At 32.1% G+C, this 21654-nt stretch overlaps 1 protein-coding gene across 1 annotated transcript in view; it reads left to right on the plus strand.

Moving 5' to 3' along the window:
• The window catches only part of LOC139500094 (uncharacterized), a 223535-nt gene that overhangs the window by 181460 nt on the left and 20421 nt on the right, over positions 1-21654 (plus strand). Inside the window, exon 6 of the mRNA XM_071288831.1 lies at positions 18484-18678. Coding sequence (XP_071144932.1) covers positions 18484-18678 — 195 coding nt within the window. The remainder of the gene's footprint in view (positions 1-18483; positions 18679-21654) is intronic.

Consider the following 21654-nt stretch of genomic DNA (forward strand, 5'->3'; position numbering starts at 1 on the left):
TACGCTTGTGAAAAAAAAACCGAGAGTTCATAAATTCTGAAACAGAAAATTACAAACTAAGTTCTAATTATAATCATAAATTACAGATCTACTTTCTATTTTTACATCCTATCGTGTGTCAAACTCCCAACGATTCCTCGGTAGTATGCAATACTATGGTATTTCATGTTACCAATGTTTCACTATAGATTAAATAATGTACTTAAACACTACCAGAACAGAATAAAACAACACAAGCAATGTTTGTGCGCGGCTACTATTTCCACCGTCTATCTGAGGTCCATTACAAAAATCTGAATCACACACAGTGAAACAAGCTACTCTCTTGGAAAAGGCGTCATAGATACATGATGAATGGTTACGTGCAGGGTCTAAATTTAAAAACGTCGGGTCATAAAATGAATAGTTGTTAGCACTGTGGTGACAATCTCGTATATATGCGTGGACTTGTCCTGAAATAGAAATGTAAATAATGTTGAAGCAGACAACAGGAGATAAGCGCACAATTCAAATATGACATGTATATAGTATCAATACTCAAGAAACTATCAAATTTAGATGTTGGCAAAACAAGCGACAAAAATTTCTTCTATTTATCAATATCACTATCAAATATAAAATAGATTGGGTGTTGAAAACTGTTCGGAGACCTTTACTTGTTTACTTCTACGTCTCTGACGGAGAGTTGTTTCATAGTCAAGTATACCACATCGTCATTGTTTTTATATTGAGGATATGATACAGATTTATTAAAATCACAATATAATATATATTGATCTTTGAAGGACGTAGGGTGACCTGTAGAAACTGTTGTTAACATCTTCGTGTACGTCTGATGGTCTTTGATAAGGAGTCTTCTCATGGTCAATTATACCACATTGAACATCTACTAGTTCATTGCAATACACGAACAATATAATAAATATGGTTGCAGTTGCTAAACGCTATTATCTTGTTGTGGCAATTCCACAATGAAATCATCGTCTTGTACGTATACTATCAACAAAAGAACAATTTAAAATATAAACAAGACTACAATTACATACAATAAGATAATTTGATACCTAAAAACATCAATGTAAAAGGCTTAGAAAACATTCGAGCGTCACTGGTGAGTCTTTTGTAGACTGTCGTATATAGAAAATTGTAATTCTGGTATCTATGATGAGTTTATTCGGTAGACAAAATAAATACGATTGATATACTTATGTATGCCTGCAACACAAGTTTGAGTGTTATACACCATTGTGTAGACAAATCATTTAAGATTAATGAAATAACTAGTTTTAGTGGGGTTGACACCGATAATTCGGCATAAAACGTAATTTCGCGACCGATTGACATTTTTCTAAAATGCAAGTTAAGTACCTAGTGTTATATTGAGGTATATAGGACATTTGCAGTCTGAAACAAGTGTCTTTGATACAATAAGATAACTTGATACCTACAAGCATCAGTGTTAAAAGGCTTATTAAACTTTTGTTTGGTGAGTAAACGTCGCAATGCTTTAAAAATAAAAAATAAATACTATATCATTTTTCTCTTTGTACCTTTTTTTACCAGTTAAATATGAACTGAGTAAATACACTACCTTGTTCTTCTATCCTCTCTATGACACATCTATCATAGTCTGTGTTCTCGCAATTCTTTAAATACTGGTATTGTTTTGTCTTTGTGCTATCAATTACCTCCGTGGGGTCTGATTTATTGTACTCTATGTACTCTGCTTCCTTGGCAGCTGTGTCTGTTATACACGAACCAGTGACAGAACTATCACCACATTGGCAACACCATAATGTATCTTAAATAAAATTAGTTCAATTTAAAAATGAATACAAGAGTTTGATAAATGTGTAATTTACTAAATGAATGTAATCAAACAAACTACTCAAATTAGGGGTTTAGATTTTGCATTTGCGTCCCGTTCGGTAATTAAGAGATCAGACGACGTAATGACAAACCAGAATCTAACACGTGGTAAAATTGTCCTCATTTAATTTGGATAGAGACTTCACGTTAGGCAATTTTTCACGTATAGTGACTACATTATATCGAGTTGTCCAAATGATACACTTATCGGTGTGCTCAATCATACGAATTTATTGACAATTATATTTGAAATATTCGTGTGACGAAACTATATATATAAAAATTTGATACTCAGAAAGCTACATTATCAAGGTTTGATATATATTTAAAAAAAACAACAATATGCAGTCAAGACCGGCAGTATTTTATATACCCTATGTTGAACACTTAATTGGTCAATCAACAGTATATTTGACAACTGAAAAATCATATATCAACATATTCAGCTTTAAGATATACTTTACTTAATAAGTAAAGATTAAAAGTTATATTATGGTTTAGTGTCTTAACAGATATTCATCACTATGCATATCGAATGTTATGTGTTAATTGTTTTTTTGTTTTTTTTTACCTTTTCTATCAGTTTCATAAGTAGGGTGACATTTCTATTGTTCTAGTGTCACTGGAAATCCCATTGATCGACCTTCATTGCGATGTAAATGTGGATTTGGTGCGGAAAATTTGTCCACATTAATGCAGGTGGACTGAATGATGGTATCACTTGTCAGTCCTGTGTTACTGGCATGAAAATGCGGATTTTGTGTTATCAAAATTTGCTTTTTTAAAAATTTGGGAAATTATTTACAACTGTATCTCACCCGCTGAAAGCTCTCACTACTTGTCCAGCTTTAGATATAAGTGTATCCTTTTTGATTTAAAGCTCCTCATATTTATGATAAGCTTTGGATTTTAAAATATTTGACTTTAAGCATTACTCAAGAGACATTGATTGTCCAAATGCTCATCTGGTGCTGAAACATAGGTACCGTTTATGCTATTATCTATGGTAATAAAAATAACAAGGACTATTTAAAACGTACCTGCTGAGATTATCGCGGGAACATAACGTCCAAACTATTGTACCTGTCCATGATCGAAGTCGTATGAGCAGTGACTTGGGAGGAAGACGTACTTGTATATAAAGGTTTATGACCCCTTATTTAGCCATGTGAATTACATAATTTTAAAACTGCAATAGAACCAGAACAGAAAACATAATTAATTATAAAGATGTGCCATTTACTACATTTGTTCGTACAAATCCTTATTACTGATAGTTTCATTGCAAAAAGGGGAATTTTGAGACAAATAAATCAAGATTTTTGTAGACAATTCACATGATTCACAGACTTAAATACATAGAGTTTCGTCATTAATTTTAAACATAGATTACTCAATTGTTTTTCTATGATGTGCTACCGTTTATTGTTAAAAAAAAGTTCGAAACAACCTTTAAATTTCAAATAAAATTCTTGCTGAGTCTCTTAAGTCGAGCACACCCTAGAAGGTGTACTAGAATTTGGTCTATTTTTATATATTTCCTTTAACCAATATCTAAATGTATTAACTTGTTTTAAAAAAAATTATTATCACAAAAATACGGAACTCAGAGGAAAATCAAAGCGGAACGTCCCTAATAACAAAAAACGAATGGACAAGAACTGTCATATTCCTGACTTGGTACAGGCATTTTCAAATGTAAAAAATGGTGGATTAAACAAGGTTTTATAGCCTAAATGTCTCACTTTGTTGACAGTCTCATCAAATTCCGTTATATTTACAATGATGCGTGAATTAAACAGACATAATAATTAAAGTCAAAATTTGGGTACAGCAGTCATAATCGTGTCACAATTTAATAAGGAACAATTTAACAGCACAAAAACACATCTATGTACAAACACATTCATTGCTTCGCGAGTCTGACGTCAGAAAACTTTATACGTCACATATATTTGTCGTTCAATGTTTATACAAACAATTTTAAAATTTTCACATGGGCTATGTTAATATACAGGGTTAAAAAATCAAAAGTGTGTAAGAATTAATTTCAGGAATAGACCGATATTTCATATAGTCCAAAAGTTGTATAGAATTTATAAGAATCCACGAATAGTTCATTCTACTACGCGATTGAATAATTTTGACGTTCGTGGTTGAACGTATTATCTAGTTTATAAATCATTGCTAGCACTGCATACAATAATCCTTTATTTACATTATTACCAAGCACCGAAATGTCCTTTTCACTATTTATCATATTTTATGATAAATTGGAAATCAAACTTGTGTATCGCTTCTTTTGTTGACTAGGATACATAGAAAATTTAGATTTGAAATAATATTTTGGTTTTTATTTTTAGTAGTGGGTAAGTTGAACAATAAGCTTGAAGAAACTATCTTGTTCGTCTTTTGTTTTCTTTCACCACTTCAACAAAGAGCCAATTTTACTATAATGTCAATATTTGCATGAAATAGAATCATGCTATATTTCTTTGAAATATAGTTTTAAAAAGGTGAAAAGAGCCGCCGTTTACATAGTTGGTATTATTATTAAAAAGTAAAATCATTAAAATATTGAAATCCGAGGAAAATTCAAAACGGGAAGTCAAATAGCAAAATCAAATGATAAAACACATCAAACGAATGGACAACAACTGACATACTTCTGACTTGGTACAGGCATTTAAAAATGTAGAAAAAGGAAGATTGAACCTGGTTTCATAGGGCTACACCTCACACTTGTTTGACAGTCGCATCAAATTCCATAATATTTACAACGATGCGTGAACAAACAGGCATAATAGGTAAAATTGTCAAAATCTAGTCAAAATATGGGTACAGCTATCATCACTGTGTCACAATCAATATTTTAATATTCTTAATTGATCATGATCATGTGATCTGTTGATTACATATAACGTTTGAACTTGAAACTTTAAAATGGCGACGAACAAGAATAACGTAGTTGTTTACTGTGTTTAAGTATTCGATTGACTATAAAATCGAAGTGAATCACACAAAAACAGAAGAAAACCTCAGACAGTAAGTTTATTTATTGATAAATATTAAATATGTTACGTGTGTGTCAAAGGCTCTTTGAGAAAAATAACATAGAAGTTTCCTTTCGTATTATGTAACTATAATTATCATGTAAAGTTAATATTTTGAGGATGGACGTTTCCTTCTAAAAGCCTAAAATTTGGTTTGAATTCATGAACTAGAAATACCCTATAAAACTTTTAAAATAATGAAATAAGAAAGCACCTTTCCACTCCCATTCGTTCTTTTTGTTTAATAAGGTACATCACGAGGCAATCTTCTGAAAAAGAAATGTAGATATAATCACTTAGTTAACGATTTTGAAATGAACGATCATATGCATGAAGCCAGAACTGTTATTTTGCCTAAATGTTCGATCAATGTATGACCCGAGGTTAGAATATGACTTATTTCTATTTTCTCATATTGATGTAAATAGGTCTCTTTATTGTTATGAACAATGATGAAGATCTTTAAAGAATACCTTAGATAATTTCTATATACAACCCAATGAAATATGTATCTGAATTAATTTAAACTAAATCAATGTAAACGGATCAGTAGTTTTCTATTGAAATTTGTTTGCAATGTAAATTTCTTTGTGGGGTTGTTTAAGTATACAGTTAAAACTAATATAACAGGTATAAGATATTGTTTTGTTTTTTACTTTAACAAAATGAAACATCTTTACTATAGATTTACTATTTTGCCACATTATTGTAACCTGTTAATTTGATAAAAGTTACAAGAATGGCAGACAGTTCCAAAGTTTACCTTGTTACAGAAATAACTTTCTATTCTTTTAAATCTACCTTGTGATCTTATGCTTTACGGATGACTTGAATAACCGTTTTGTCTTTTAAATCAAAACGACCAAGTAAACGAACAGTTAAGTTTGATATTTTGTTAGAATATTATATTTATATTAAAAGAGAAGAGTATATCAGACGATATGTTTGCTTTTAATTAATCTGATGGTTTTTTTCAAAATCATTATGAGACGATGCACAGTTGGTTTCTTATGATACACTGTTACTTATAATGTCAAGTTTTCTTTTTTATCCTACTTGTATACCTTCTGAAACCGCTAATTTGTTTTTGAAGTAATGAAGAAGATATTAATCCTTTTAAACATTTAGAATTCATTATGAATAAACTCATCATAGATAGAAGGATTGAAATTTTATATTTACGCCAGACGCGCGTTTCGTCTACAAAAGACTCACCAGTGACACTCTAATAAATAAATGTGAAAAAGGCCAAATACAGCACGAAATTAAAGAGCATTGAGGACCACAATATCTTATAGGTTTTGCCAAATACATCTAAGGTTATCTATTCTTGATGTAGAAAAGCCTTCGTATTTCAAAATATCAAAGTTTTTTTTTAATGTATGTCTCCGCTTTCCGTCATAAAGAGTTATTAAATTTATGATTCTTATATTCTTATAATTTTACAAAACGTCAGTGCAACGAGCTCCTAGAAAAGATAATGACGAAGTGACAAAATTAAGCCAGTACCCTTCTACGGTCCCGTAAATGATATTAAAAGTCCGATATTCTTTAAAATGTTGGTATAGTACATCTCAATGAAGTCTGTTGAAATGAATAAACATCCATTCATTTTTTGGAAAAAACTTAAAGGAATTAGTGGTCCTCAACGATTTTCAACTTCGTATAGGCAATATAGGAAAGGTGTACTGACATCAGATGTCTCTAAACTCATTAGCTACAAATAGAGCTTTCGTTAGTAGAAGCCATATTAATGATGTATACATTGTATTAGCGGGGAAAATGTAAAAGCATTGAATTATAGAAGATATCCCAATACACATAATTAACAGCGCTTTGTGATGTTTCATACCCGGATTTGAATTTTATATTTGCATCAGACGTGTATTTCGTCTACAGTGACGCTCGAATAGAAATATTTACAAAGGCCAAATAAACTACGAAGTTGAAGAACATAAGAACATAGTAGATATGCCATAATTAACTGCGCCTGGTGATGTTTCACAGCTGACAGGTTTCTGTCAAAAACGGAAGTTCATCAGAGGCAGAACGACGGATTAATGTTTGCACCCTATTTATGTAAATACGGTAGCCATGGTAATTTGCAGTTTAGTTAACCGGCGGTTCAGAGTTATCCAGATACATGTTTATCCACTAGTTAGCTCTGAACTGCCGTTTACAATGGCTACCGTATCTATATAAATAGGGTGCAAACATTAATCAATCATTCTGCTTGTGAATAAGTTATGTTTTGACCAAAACTGGTCTGACTATGAAACATCACCAGGAGCTGTTAATTATGGCATATCTACTATGTTTTATGCTCTTCAACTTCGTACTTTATTTGGCCTTTCTAAATATTTTTATTCTAGCGTCACTGTAAGTTAAAATTAAGAATTTATATACCTATATGGAGTTATTTTCTTTCAGAACGACAGGTCATTCTTTTTCAGAATCAACCCGGACGATACCATGTTTCAATGAAATGTGCTCCAAGGCATAAAATAATGACCTGTGTGAGGTCATTATTTTCCTTGATAATTATGCAATCTATGATTTACTTCAAAACTTTATTCGTCTAATAGCTTCTTGTTGCCGATTTGGAAATTTATTTTTTAAATTTCAATCGATGAAAGGTGTAAAAGAATCCGTCATTGTAGTCCCGTATTTTAATTTTAGAAACAAATAACGTGAAGTTTTGTTAATTTATCGCTACAATAAAGAAACATTATCATATATGTCAGATGAATTTTAATGTAGACTTTCATAAAATAAATCCAGATTTAACATATTCGTGTGTAAGATTTTGAAAATCTTATTGAGTCAAACTGAAAAGGTTGCTTGATTTTTGGTTGCTTGCTTAACGTCCAGTGGCAAATAATTCATGCATGTTCAGAACGATACACACTAAATAGGAAATCATACTGTGACCTACATGTATTTATATTCGTCTTCGTGTCAGTTCTTAACTTTTTAAAATTTACGTATACCTTTTACTCTATCTATCAAATGATCAACTAATAAGATAATCTTATATTCTATTGAATAACATTAACGTAACTCACGAAAGGGCCAGGTGCGGAGGGTATATAGTTATATCCAGATTATCTTTTAATAAAATGTATTGCTATTCAAAAGACAATCTTTTTGAATTTTTCATTCGATTCAAATAAAATTGTTAAAAAAAATAACCACTTTTCCGCGATAGAAATAACATAACAAATAGAAAAAAAAACATACCCCTCCCCCTTTTCCATAAGCTATGTGGTACAATAAATTACTTACTATGTGTCTTGTATTTGTCATACACCGTTATCGGATGGTAACAATACATTTGTGTCTTACTTCATGCAGTTACAGTAATATTTTTATTGTGTATGGATAATAATTTTAAAAAGGTTTATATCTAAATTATTTAGTGAGTTTTATTTCACATTCTAAATGAGCCACCGTACTTAAAACCTGAACGCATTAGAAAGGAATATCCCACTTTAGTGTTGTCGGTAAAATAGGATACTAAATTTTACAAAATTGATATTTTTTGACGGTATATAAGTCAGATAATGCATATTTTAATGTTTTTCTTGTCGTAGAACACACCTCGGGTGTCAGGATTGTTCAAAGAAAGACCTCCCTCCGGTCGGTCTTTCATTTGATCAATCCTGACACCCCTCGGTGTGTTCTACGACAAGAAAAACCTTAAAATATGCATTATCTATAACATAAACCCGATTTGAAAACCTAACTTACAAAATAGTTCATGCAAAGCTCAGTACCCTATATAAGCTCAAAACCCGAATAAACACGAAATTAACACATAACATCAGAAACATTTCATGCAAAACTTTTTATATTACCAGTAACCTATATAAGCTCAAAAACCCGAACAAAAAGTTATCGTTATCGAGAGATCTCTCATCAAAACCAAACAAATACATTGAACTAAGCAATGTTTTAGGCCAATATAATAAAAGCAGATTTGGTATGATGTCCAATGAGACAACACTCTTATAGGCTTGAATAGACTATCACTGAATGATGGGCCATAACACATTTCAATAAAATTACAAGATGACATACATGTTGAAATATGCTGTGAAAATACGATTTGAAGTCACGTGCTTTTGTTGGTATGTCATGAAATTCTAATTTTTGGCCTTTTATATCTTTTTTTATATTTTCTCTTGATTCTTTCATCAGCATATTTGAAAGAGAAAAAAGTATTCGGCAACCTCCTATGGAAATATATATGTGAGTGTACCGACATCAAAATGACAAGGAGGAGGTGAAAAACTCTATGATGATTATTATCCCAAAAAGGGAATCAACATTGTTATCATATCTGCTAATTGATGATCTAACTGTTCCACCTATTGTATTTTCTTTGCAGAAATCTTTCGATGGTTTGTATGTAAGAAAGTGGTGGCAAAAAAAAATAGTATAGGATAATGTCCGACAAATTTAAAGAACGACATGCAAAGTTAGGATGCATGGTCCTGAGATTGTTTCCCAAAGTTATGCAAATGATTTTAAAGTATTACATAACTCCAGAGGGGTTACACACGCGATTTTCGAAGAACGATTTCCGCTTGGTTTTTACAAACAATGAAGTCGATTTAATGGAAAAGCTTCCAAACATAGATGATTTCACAGTTGAAATTAGCTACAAAATACTTAGATTTGAATTCAATATGTTACATGAACCTAAATGCAAATGGGGAAATGTTCCCCATTACACAGACGTAGAAATAGCCGATGATATACAAAGGCTTATTCATGCTACTAATTCAATTATTAAGACCAACACTGATAATGTTACTGAGAATTATTTTGAAAACTTGTTTGAAGAAATCAAAATGATGGTCACAAGAATTGATTCTTATTTAAAACAAGATGATTTGGGAAGTTTGTATAACAGCTTATGTAGATCTGGAATAGATTCAAATTCAATCCTACAAAATCTTACAAACGTGAAAGCAATTGAGGGTAAGTTTCAATATTATTAAAGTTAAAGTTCCACTGTAACTAATAAAGTTTATTAAAACTATAACGGCAACAATTTTAATGTCATAGATTGTATCATTTAAATGTTTTCCTCTACACATCATAAACTTGTTTTTTTTTTAGTATATTTCGTCTCTAAGAAATCCCATGCAGCTTATTCGAATGACATAAGGTGCGCAACAACAATTGGTATCATATTTATTTAATTACATACATAGAACGTGATGAAGATAGCGCTGTGGTATAATCTGTCCCATGAAAATAAACTCATCATAGATACCAGCATTAAAATTTTATATTTACGCCAGACGCGCGTTTCGTCTACAAAAGACTCATCAGTGACGCTCGAATCAAAAAATGTGTAAATGGCCAAATAAAGTACGAAGTTGAAGAGCATTGAGGACTAAAAAATCCTAAAAGGTTTGCCAAATACAGCTAAAGTAATCTATTCCTGAGATAGAAAAGCCTTAGTATTTAGAAAATTCCAAGTTTTGTTAACAGTTAATTTATTATTATGAACATATCAATTATAACTCAAGTATTCATTAAAATATTAAAAAGAAGAAAAAAAAACAAATACAAAAAAAGAATGTCACACAAACTTAATTATTAAATGTATGATTTACTGGTATGTTTGATTTTATTTAAATATCAGATAAAATTGACAATTTCTAATATGTTTAATTTTGAAAAGCCAGAATCTCTACCGGATACTGAGAGAGATAAGAGAGAAAGGTATTCTAGGCTGTCAATCCCTATCATCGAAACTTTTCCCAAAATTCTACGAGATGTTATACGAAAATGTGAGCCTGTCGCAAAACTTCTGTATCAAAAGTGTGTCCCTTTTCTAAAAACATTCTTTCCCGAACAACAAAGAATCATTAAAGAGCTACAGTATTCAAATACATACGATTCGTTAGATGTTACATTACTTTACCAACTATTAAGACAGTTGTCATTAATACCAGTACCCACAAAAGGCTGGGGAAAACTTCCAGACAAAGTAGATATAAATTTAGGAGATGATGTTGAACGTATTCGATGCTACAGAAATAATCTTGCTCATCGAAGCGACACTAAAATTGAAACAAATAAGTTTAATGAATATTTCAACGAGTTTCGAAGCATTGGTCATAGAATGGATCTAAATTTCTCCCAAACGACGAATTATGAACAAGAGATAGTTGGTTACAGAACATGTGGGATGGATACAGCAATGCAGGCAAAATATGAAAATGCAATGATGGAGATTGAAAATATTAAATGTAAGTCTGCACCTAATATTACTGTGCTTAATTTTAGAATATAACGTACAGGATTTAATTATAGAGCATATAACATACAGGCTTTGATTATAGAATAATAACATACATGCTTTAATTATATTGTATATAACATATAAAATTGAGAAAGGAAATGGAGAATGTGTCAAAGCGACAACAACTCGACCATAGAGTAGACAACAGCCGAAGGCCATCAATGGGTCTTCGAGAAACTCCCGCACCTGGAGGCGTCCTTCAGCTGGCCCCTTAAAAAATTATGTGTACTAGTACAGTGATAATGGACGTCATACTAAACTCCGAATTATACACAAGAAACTAAAATTAAAAATCATACAAGACTAACAATGGCCAGAGTCTCCTGACTTGGAACAGGCCCTAAATTGCGGCGGGGTTAAAAATGTTTATGAGATCTCAACCCTGCCCCTATACCTCTAGCCAATGTAGAAAAATAAACGCATAACAAAACGCACATTTAAATTCAATTCAAGAGAAGTCAGAGTCCGATGTCAGAAGATGTAATAAAAGAAAATAAATAAAATGACAATAATACATAAATAACAACAGACTACTAGCAGTTAACTGACCTGCCAGCTCCAGACCTCAACAACTGTTTTTAAGAAATAAACGTGTTTGGTTCCAATGCAAAGACCCTATAAGTGAATCAATATTAAAGCCAAAATATGAAATCTTTATTGATCTAACAACAGTATCGTAACTATATCCCTTCTTAATAAGTCTGTTTAAAGGTTTTGTTAGCTTTTGAGGTGAATACTGACATTTTTGTGCTTTGTATGGGCTTTTTTCATTGTCTATTTACATCGTGATTATCTACATCAATTTGTTTTCGATATTTTATAACTAAGTTATATCGTTCCTTCTTTAGTGAGATTTGAGAAGAGGCCAATTAAGTTTTATTGGGGAGACGACTTTGACACATGGTTGACGAATCTGAGATCTTTGCTTAAAGACGAAAAGTTAGAAGGTAATTGGCATTTTATGCAATGAATATTTAGGCAATTTTTTTATATTAAAAACAAATCTAGTGTAATAAATACCATATCAAATTAATTTATTTTTACAATTAGTGATGCAACTTTTTAAACACATAGTCCAACAAATAGAGCAGTCACATACTGTAAAGGCAGAAATTTTCGTTGGGGATTCAATTTCGTTTATTTCGTTAATAAGAATTTATTTATCCACGAAAATAAAAACCCCAACGAAAATTTAACTGTCGATTTACCAAATCTGACTTTCAAAATACGTAAATATTGATATGATTTAATAGACTTGTTAGGAAAGACAACACTTTTGTTGTGTTTGTTGTGGATGGAAGATGAATACAATATGAAGTGTTGACCATCTAAATGAGTACAAAAACTAAATATCTTTTTTGTTACCTCTTAAGGCATGTTTGATACTGCTGAGATAAATCTTAAACAATTGTATTTAGGACGCAAGACGCAGGACAAAATCAAAATATTTTGTTACGAACCAAAAAAAGGTTCATTAAATAAATTGTTAGATAAATAAGAATGCTTTGTGACTAATTTATCTTGTTTCAACATCTTGTAAAAAAACAAAGTAAAATGGTGAACTCGTGTGTATAAGAAAACCATTAAGGGACACACACGCAAAAATCAGCGATCTCGGATTGATTATCCATGATATCGAATTGACAATCCATGATCTGATATTGCTTATCTATGATATCGGATTGATTATCCGTGATCTCGGATTTTTTTATCTGTGATTTCCGTTATCTCAGATTGGTAATCAATTGATTTTGTAATTCAATGTCCCCTTATACTTGCGTAAGCCGTTGTTATTAACTTTTAGATTTCAGTAACTGCCAGTACTCTGGTATTGGTACTTTATGTTGGGTGTTTTTAAAACGCTTCAATCCGATATAATGAGTCATGCCATTTTCAACCGATTTTTATAGTATGTACTTATGATTTACTGTTACAACTTATAGCACTTTCGGAGGTTAAGAGAAGGGTTGATCGCTTACGGACATATTTAACCCCGCAATGTTAAACCTGTCACATACCAGCAGCCTCTTATTTAGTGATTGACGTTAAATTTAATTTGAATACACACAGCACATGAATACATAAAAATAAGTAAAAGAAAACAAATAAACACAAAAATAACACCTCCCAAGCTCATCTGTTATAAGATGTTTTGATTCTATATATCTCTGTTATAAGATTTTTTATTCTATATATCATAATCATACGTCTTTGGAAAGATCGTTTAAGCTTTTCTAAAAATTTTGATTTTAGAAATGAAAAGTTTGAACGACATTGAAAGAAATATAAAAACAAACTTTGCTTCATTTGAAATTTGACAATTTTAGCTTCGCCATCTTGTAAAATAACATCTGTCTGCATTTTCGATTTCAATGGGTTGTATCCTCTCGCCATCAAAGTTCGAGGGGTACTTGTAACTAAAACCGCGGTCCGTCTATCCGTCCGTAACACACTTGTTGACACTAAAAAATATTCAAAATCGTTCCAGGAATTTGGCCATACTTGGTTCATACTAAGTCTTGATGAAAACCTATAATCTTATTAATTCAAAGACAAAGGTCATGGTATCATAATTGGAGTTTATTTGATATCCTTGTTAACAATTTAGACTCGTCATAGTTTTCATAAATGTTGACTTACTTTTACATATACTTAACCAATGTAAAAATCTAAAGCTCAATTCAAGTTTATAGGTCAAAGTTTAATTGTTTACCAATTGTTACACCATGTAAGAGACACGAATTAAGATGGTAAACGCCGAGGTAAAAAAGAATTGTAAAAATTATAAATAAAAGAAAGTGTAAGTGTCGACGCAGTACGACCTTTAGGGACTTTTTGGGAGACATTACACAATGCAAATGCTACCCAATCATACAATGCTAAGTTATTATGCAAGTGAACAACACAATCTAAAATGTGGAATAAAATAAATTTAAAATAAATCATCGAGTTCATGTTGTGAAAAAAGAGAATTTGTGATCATTTTGTGTGTGTTTTCCAAAATATTTTTTTTTAATTTTAATTTTTTTTTTAAATATACCAGAATGAAAGCAAAACGTTAGTTTGTTTCAGTAGAGAGATCAAGCGGTCAAAACCCATTATTTCATTACTTGTGGAAGGAATTTGATGATTCAAAGAATAAAATAAAAACATCCCCCTTTTTCATGGTTATAATTATCTTTAATTTACAAATGTACCACGTTATTGAATTTAAAAATTCACATTTGATAATTAATGTTGGTTCTTTAACAATGTTCGGTTGATCACTTGCACACTACAAATAACGTACTTCAGTGGCCATACAGGTGATAAAAAAGATAGAGTAATTCTTATTTTGAGATGACCCCCCACACCATATTGTATTCATCTTCCATTTAACACGAGCGCCAACGGTGGTATCGACTTTTTTAACACGTCTATTGACATTATAAAAATGGTGAACATAAACGCATACCATGAAAATAATAAGTTAACTGACTAGACAAAAGTATTCAAACGTTTTCTTTCAGTCAGTTGATAATATTGTGTTTTTACAGTAATAAATCGCCATCAAGAACGCAAGCCGAACTTCATTTATAACAAAATCATTAAAAAAAACCACCCAAGACGTGTAAAATCCTTGACGTGTGCCGGTCTAATTCCACTAATCCGGAGATCGACAGTTACTCTTTTTTACAAGGTACATCCTTGTGATCGGAATACCAATTGACAAATGTCTGCTTGATGATTTACTTTTACCTCCCATTTACGGTACGGTCACATGGGTGAACTTCTTCTGTTATACATGGAGAAACAAAAAACTGAATACGATGTTTATGAAGCAGTGCAAGACATTGTCTTTCTTGTTTTACCTTAAAGACACCGAATATGGCTAGTGCATGTGCCTTGTTCCTCCAGGAACGTGTAATTTCTTTACAAATTTTGTCAAAGTATGGTATCAATATTGATTTCGCGTGTTGTATCATTGTAAGACGTGTTGTCCAGGAATTCTCAGAATGTGTTACATTTCAGTCTTTCGAAAAAGTGTATTAAGGATGGCATGTCTCAGTTGTAACCTTGTAAATTAATTGATATGAAAGTAATCAACCTGTTGGTGACATTCCAACCAAACCCATTATTTTTATTTTTCATCTAACGCAGCGATACTACAAGCTGTTGATCCCTTTTCTTCTGCTGGTTGACGTTTCGTCCCCGAGGGTATCACCAGCCCAGTAATCAACACTTCGTTGTTGACACGAATATCAATAATGTGGTAATTTTTATAAATTTCCTGTTTATAAACTTTGAATTTGTCGAAAAACGAAGAATTTTCTTATCCCAGGCATACATTACCTTAGCCGTATTTGACACACCTTTTTTGAATTTCAACCCTCAATGCTCTTCAACTTTGTACTTCTTTGGCTTTATACATATTTTAATTTGAGCGTCACTGATGAGTCTTAAGTAGACGAAACGCACGTCTGGCGTACTAAATTATAATCCTGGTACCTTTGAATACTATGTACAACACTGGGTCGATGCCACTGCTGGTGGACGTTTCTTCCCCGAGGGTATCACAGCCTAGTATTTAACACTTCGGTGTTGACATGAATATCAATAATTTGGTCATTTTTATAAATTTCCTGTTTACAAAACTTTGAATTTGTCGAAAAACTAAGGATTTTCTTATCCCAGGCATATATACCTTAGCCGTATTGAGCACATCTTTTTGGAATTTTTTATCCTCAATGCTATTCAACTTTGTACTAGTTTGGCTTTATAAATATTTTGATATGAACGTCACTGATCCTGGTTCCTTTGATAACTACTTTTAAAGTCCACCCACTGGTAGGAACCATTTAAAGACTTTTTTTTCCGATATTCCGCATTCAAAGGAGTAGGGGCCTGGATTTGGCCCCCAAAAAAAAGAAATGTTCGATATCTATTTCAAATTGGCACATAATGTTTAGAAATGAATAGGTTCAAGAAATATAAAAGAAAAACATAAAGATATTTAACTGATTACGTCACAATTACGTCATAATATGTACTTTAAAAAAAAAACGATGAAAAATACAGATTTTATGCAGTTTTCCATCTTTTTTCTTTTATGGAAACATCGTGCGCAGGCAAGAAACAACAAACTAATTTAACAGAAGCTTTATTATTACTATTGACATGATCTCACCAAATACTAAGTTGTTTCTTGGGTGCGCACTTACTTTTTCAATCTAAAATATACAGAAAATTTGATAAAAAACAAGGAAAATCACGAAATTTTACAAAATATGCAAAATAAATCATGATTTGTTGCCATGGAAACTTGTTCAATGTCAAATTTGTTTTGTTTCTCTGAGTACTTTGTACTGTAGTACGAATTTCAGTTATTTAAGATACATATGATAACTTTTAAATTTGCAGTAATTTTTGGGCCAAATAGAATTAAAATTTTTAATCCACTTTAAGAGAGACATGTTCATACTTCGTGTTACAATTAATCATAATGCATTATAAAATGTAAATTCACAAAACTTAATTACTGCTCACTGTCACTATTACATGTACTATTGATTTTTCCTAACTGCGAAAGTTAAGACTAGTTTTATTGAGTATTGTCAATTATAAAGTGACAATTACATAGAATTTTCTCAATTTAAAGGACCTCGAAAATGAATCCCCAACAACTTACTTTATGATACAAAACCATAATATTCTAACACAACGAAAATCAATGTTTATACAATATGTACAATATAAAGGACACAAGGAAAGTAACGAGGACTCATGTGCCCTAGTTAAATGTACCCAGATGTCGAGGAATACACATTGTAACTATACTTTTCGTGTAAGAAGATGAATTAAAACATAACAATTTCTTTAGATTGAACAGTTATTATTTATTAATTAATAGCCACAAGACAATACCTGTACCAAGTCTGGCATATGACAGTTGTAATCAATTCGTTTGATGTGTTTCACCTTTTGATTTTGCCATATGATTAGGTACTTTTCGTTTTGATTTTTTTCTCGGAGTTCAGTTTAGAGAGTTACATGGTGTTTCATTCCATCCACAAAGTAATAGGGAAATGGTGAAACTTAACATTCCAAAAATAGTTTACTGCCTTATATTCAACGATGGTGCTTTTATTTATAATTCATTCTGTTTGTTTCAAATTTTTGCAAATATGTAGTCATTAAACTACCAACACATTTATGGTACACTTTATACAGCATCATAATATTTATTTTGTATTTGTGTAGGAAGACAACAAATTCGTGTACAGTTATGGTATACTTTATACAGCATCATAAGATTTATTTTTTATTTATGTAGGAAGACACCAAGTTCGTGTAAAGATCATCTTTCAGAACGAAGAGGAAGTCGAGAGAAATATTGCAGTTCTCAATTCACTTACAGAAGAAATAAACGAGGGCTTAAACGGAATTGAATTCATTGTTGCCACCAAAGGGAGTATTGTTCTGAATGTATATATACTGGTGGAAATGTTAGAAACAGATGAGAAATTACTAACAACCTTGGCTTTATTTCTAGAAAAGATTTTGGAACGCATTACTACCGTCACTTCTGAGACCATCGATATAGTTGTGTTACCTGTAGAAGGTTTGTTAGTTATATTGAATTAATGTCGAAGCCGCGATTTAAAAGAAATGGACATTGTGTATAATAGAAATCATTGGGACGAGAACACATATGCATTTTAAAGATTGGGTATGTTTACAAGATACATCGACCGGAATTTGAATGCTGAAGTATAGTATATAGAAAAAATGGAAAAAAAATCTAAATATTTTTTTTTCAAGTTTTGTAATCAATTAATAATTAGTTTATAATCTTGCAACTCATATTTATATATATGTATATTTAAGCAACAGTAGTTAACTCATGTTCAAATCGCATTCAATTAAGAAGAGAAAAATATAGGTAACAAACAACAACTGAGGGAATCCCAATGGAACGGAATCGTGTGTACCGATATGTCAAGCGTCTTCCTCTATGCAGGTATCACCTACCATGCAAATCCACATTAAGTTAAAATATCACAATCGGGAAACAGGACACCATCAGTAAAATTAAACACTCTGCAGGTATCTAAAATATATGACGGTAGAACTTGGTGCTAGTGAACTCAGTTTTAGAATTAAAAAAAACTAAACAATGAATAGCTCATGGCGTCACATAAATAGTTTCAAACACAATTGACTGCATAAGTCAAATTCATTTTTTTTTCATCTTTACAGAGAGCACACAATGGAATAAACCAAAATCCATAGGGGGACAGGTTTGTCTAGAATTTGACATAGAAGCCAAGTTGCTTGAAACTGATGATAAAATGGAAGCGCAGTTAATAAAAATAGGTGACGCCATCCTAAGGCATTCAAACGGAAGCGGAACAAATCAGAATATTACTGCAACACTCCTGCCTATTAATCTTGGTAACTAGTTTATCAGTAATTTTTTTATTATTTGTAAGTACACAATGTACTGTTAATATTTTTACAATCGAACCAGTAATTTTCTTCTATATTGTTATTATTTTAGAACATTTTACTATACAATTTAGATTTTGAATAAAACGACCTATCCCAAGACATCATATGTACAAAGTCTCCCCAAAATATGACTGGGGGAAGAAATATAGTCAAGAGAGGTAATTTTAGATACCGACAGTACATCCGTTATCAAAGTTGGGCGTCCGTTCGGTGGTTTGGGATGAACAAATATGCAGCCGTGTCTGGTCTAAATGGTTAAACTCGATGCTGCCGTGGTGCAGAGAGAATGCAATGTTCTTGTTCAGAATAGAACTGTCGCAACAACACTTAGAGGGGTCATAAGTGCCCTGATGAAATTTAGGATAATTAATGTTCTTATCGATTTTATCCTCATTTATCAATGTCAGTCTAAATTGCACCATCCTCTAGCTAAACGGCCAATTTTACTAGACCTACCTTTTATTTTTATTGTTAATTTGTTCTGTCCTTCAGCATGATTAAAATAATCAGCAACCAACAATCAATCATACACTAAAAATTGGTGTTATCAAAACGAATTAGAATGTGTAGCTATCATAATTGATCCACAAATATGAACGTTGTGCGTATGTTTCTTTTTATTCGTTTCTAATAGTTATTTGTGCCTTGTTTCGTGATAAATCCTAGAAATAAACAAAGGTTTCAAAGAGGCATTACTATTTTTGTTTTAAATCGATCGTTCAAAATCACTGAATATGTCCGAAATACTGCTGTCCGTGTAAAGTATAAGTTGTATTAAAACTGGCAAGATTTGTACATGTGAGAGTGCCTAACAGACCGGACGGTCACACGAACAGCTGCCCAGTATTTCCATGTCTTCCATAACGTGTTACACGGGAGACAAACATACAGTCTTCTTTTTAATTATACGACAATCTTTTTTACTACAGACAAGATAACGATACCAACTAGTACTGTTTCCGTCTTTAACAGTATTCATAAGTAATTGCAACCTTTAAAGGCGCATTTCTATCAATCTATCCCGTATCAATAATTAGTATCCTTATAAACCTTTCAGTTAACCGTTCAGAAGAGGCAAGTTTGACAAGTTCAATGAAAATATTCATTCGTCGTATATTTAACCCTTGCCATGCTTGGCCGTTATTTTACGGTCGTACTCAGACCACAGTTATTTGGCATTCAATACATTTAAGTTCATCGTAATGCCATTCAAATTCGAAGTGTTTGTATGTTTCTTCAATCTGACACTATTGATTGTCGTGTTTCTCACTTTAAATATTCATTTTGAGCTCATATACGAACTTCAAAAATTGAAATCGGACAAAATTGGGTTTTTGAAGGGATGAGCTTACCTTTGAGGTCTGAAACACGGCGTTATAAGAATTGAAACCTTGACAAATACTGTTAACCCGCTGACTATCTTTAGACTGATGAACCCAGATCAGTTTCACTCCAACCTAACAACTGATGTGATAAATCTGTTCACTGTAGTCCACTCTACATGTAAACTAAAATGGAATGCATCTATTAGGATCCCGCGGACTTCCAGGTCGACAAAAAGGACGAAAACACGTCAAAATTGACGCATTTTGCACATGAGGACCAACTGCCCGCCCACCCATCCCACCCCGTGATCTCTTATCTTAGATTTAATACAATCAGTATGCATCAACATTAGGGTACAGCTTATTTGCATATAATTTGCATATTTTGGCAAATACTCGAAATTGAGACAATTTCTTTAAAAAAACATCCAGCATACCAAGGGTTAATATCTTTAAGGTTAGAAAACCATTTTATTTTTCAGTTTGCTCTCCAATTTTGATGTTTTTCGTCTTATTCGAGGCCTACAGAGCTTACCAAGGCCTTGAGATACGCTGGTTTGCTCAAAACGATAGAAACAATTGAAATATTTTGTTGATACTTAACCCTTGCCATACGGGGGCCGTAATATTACAGCCGTACCCAGACTACCGCTATTTGGCACAAATGGCGCTCCATATATTTGGAGATCATCGTAATGCCGTTTTATTCGAAGTGTATGCATGTTTACTCAATCTGACACAATTGATTATCACTATTATTTTTGGTGCATATGACCTTCTTTACATTGATGAACTCAGATCAGTTTCTCTCCGACCTAACAATTGTTGATGAATATGTTCACTAGGGTCCACTCTACATGTAAACTACAGTTGAATGCATCTTTTAGCATCTTTCGAACTTTCAGTTCGAGAAAAAGAACGAAAAATGTCAAAATTGACGCTTTTTGCACATAAGGACCAGTTTTTGGGCAACTTTTATCGACAGTTTTGGTCTTAATTTTTGTATTGTTAAATTGCACTTTTCTTTTTAAAGTACCTATGAGATATATCGTTCGCTGTATCTCATTTCAGTTGGCGGAAGATTCGCTCTACTCTTTGGAAATTTTTTTTTTAAAATAGCTTTAGATTGGTCAAGTGTTTACAAAAAAAGCCTCCTTGAACATCCTATGACGTATGTTGGGATAAAAATAAATAGTTACCATGAAATGAATCTGTTGATGATATTCTACTTGCATGGTCAATGTTGTCTACAGCAGATGTAGCCAAAGAAATCTGCAGTAGAAATGTAATGTACACAATACCTTCCTCTGGAAATAACACGACGACAAGCATCATTTGTTTTTTAAGTAGAAATTTCCAACACTGTTGTGAAACAGGTACTTGTTCAAAAATTTGTGTACTAGATCACACTGGGGATTCATGGTCTTCCATGTGACGGTCGGATTGTTTCTTTGTACAACTAAGCATTAGAAGCTGACCTATTATTAATTTCGACTGATAAATTGAACTATCTGGAAAGATGCTTTCAGAATGAATCATGCAATCAAAGATAGCAATGGCTTTGGTACAGGCGCTTTTCATGGATTTAATAGAG

The sequence above is a fragment of the Mytilus edulis genome, chromosome 13 (genome assembly GCF_963676685.1).
Source record: "Mytilus edulis chromosome 13, xbMytEdul2.2, whole genome shotgun sequence".
Lineage (NCBI taxonomy): Eukaryota > Metazoa > Mollusca > Bivalvia > Mytilida > Mytilidae > Mytilus > Mytilus edulis.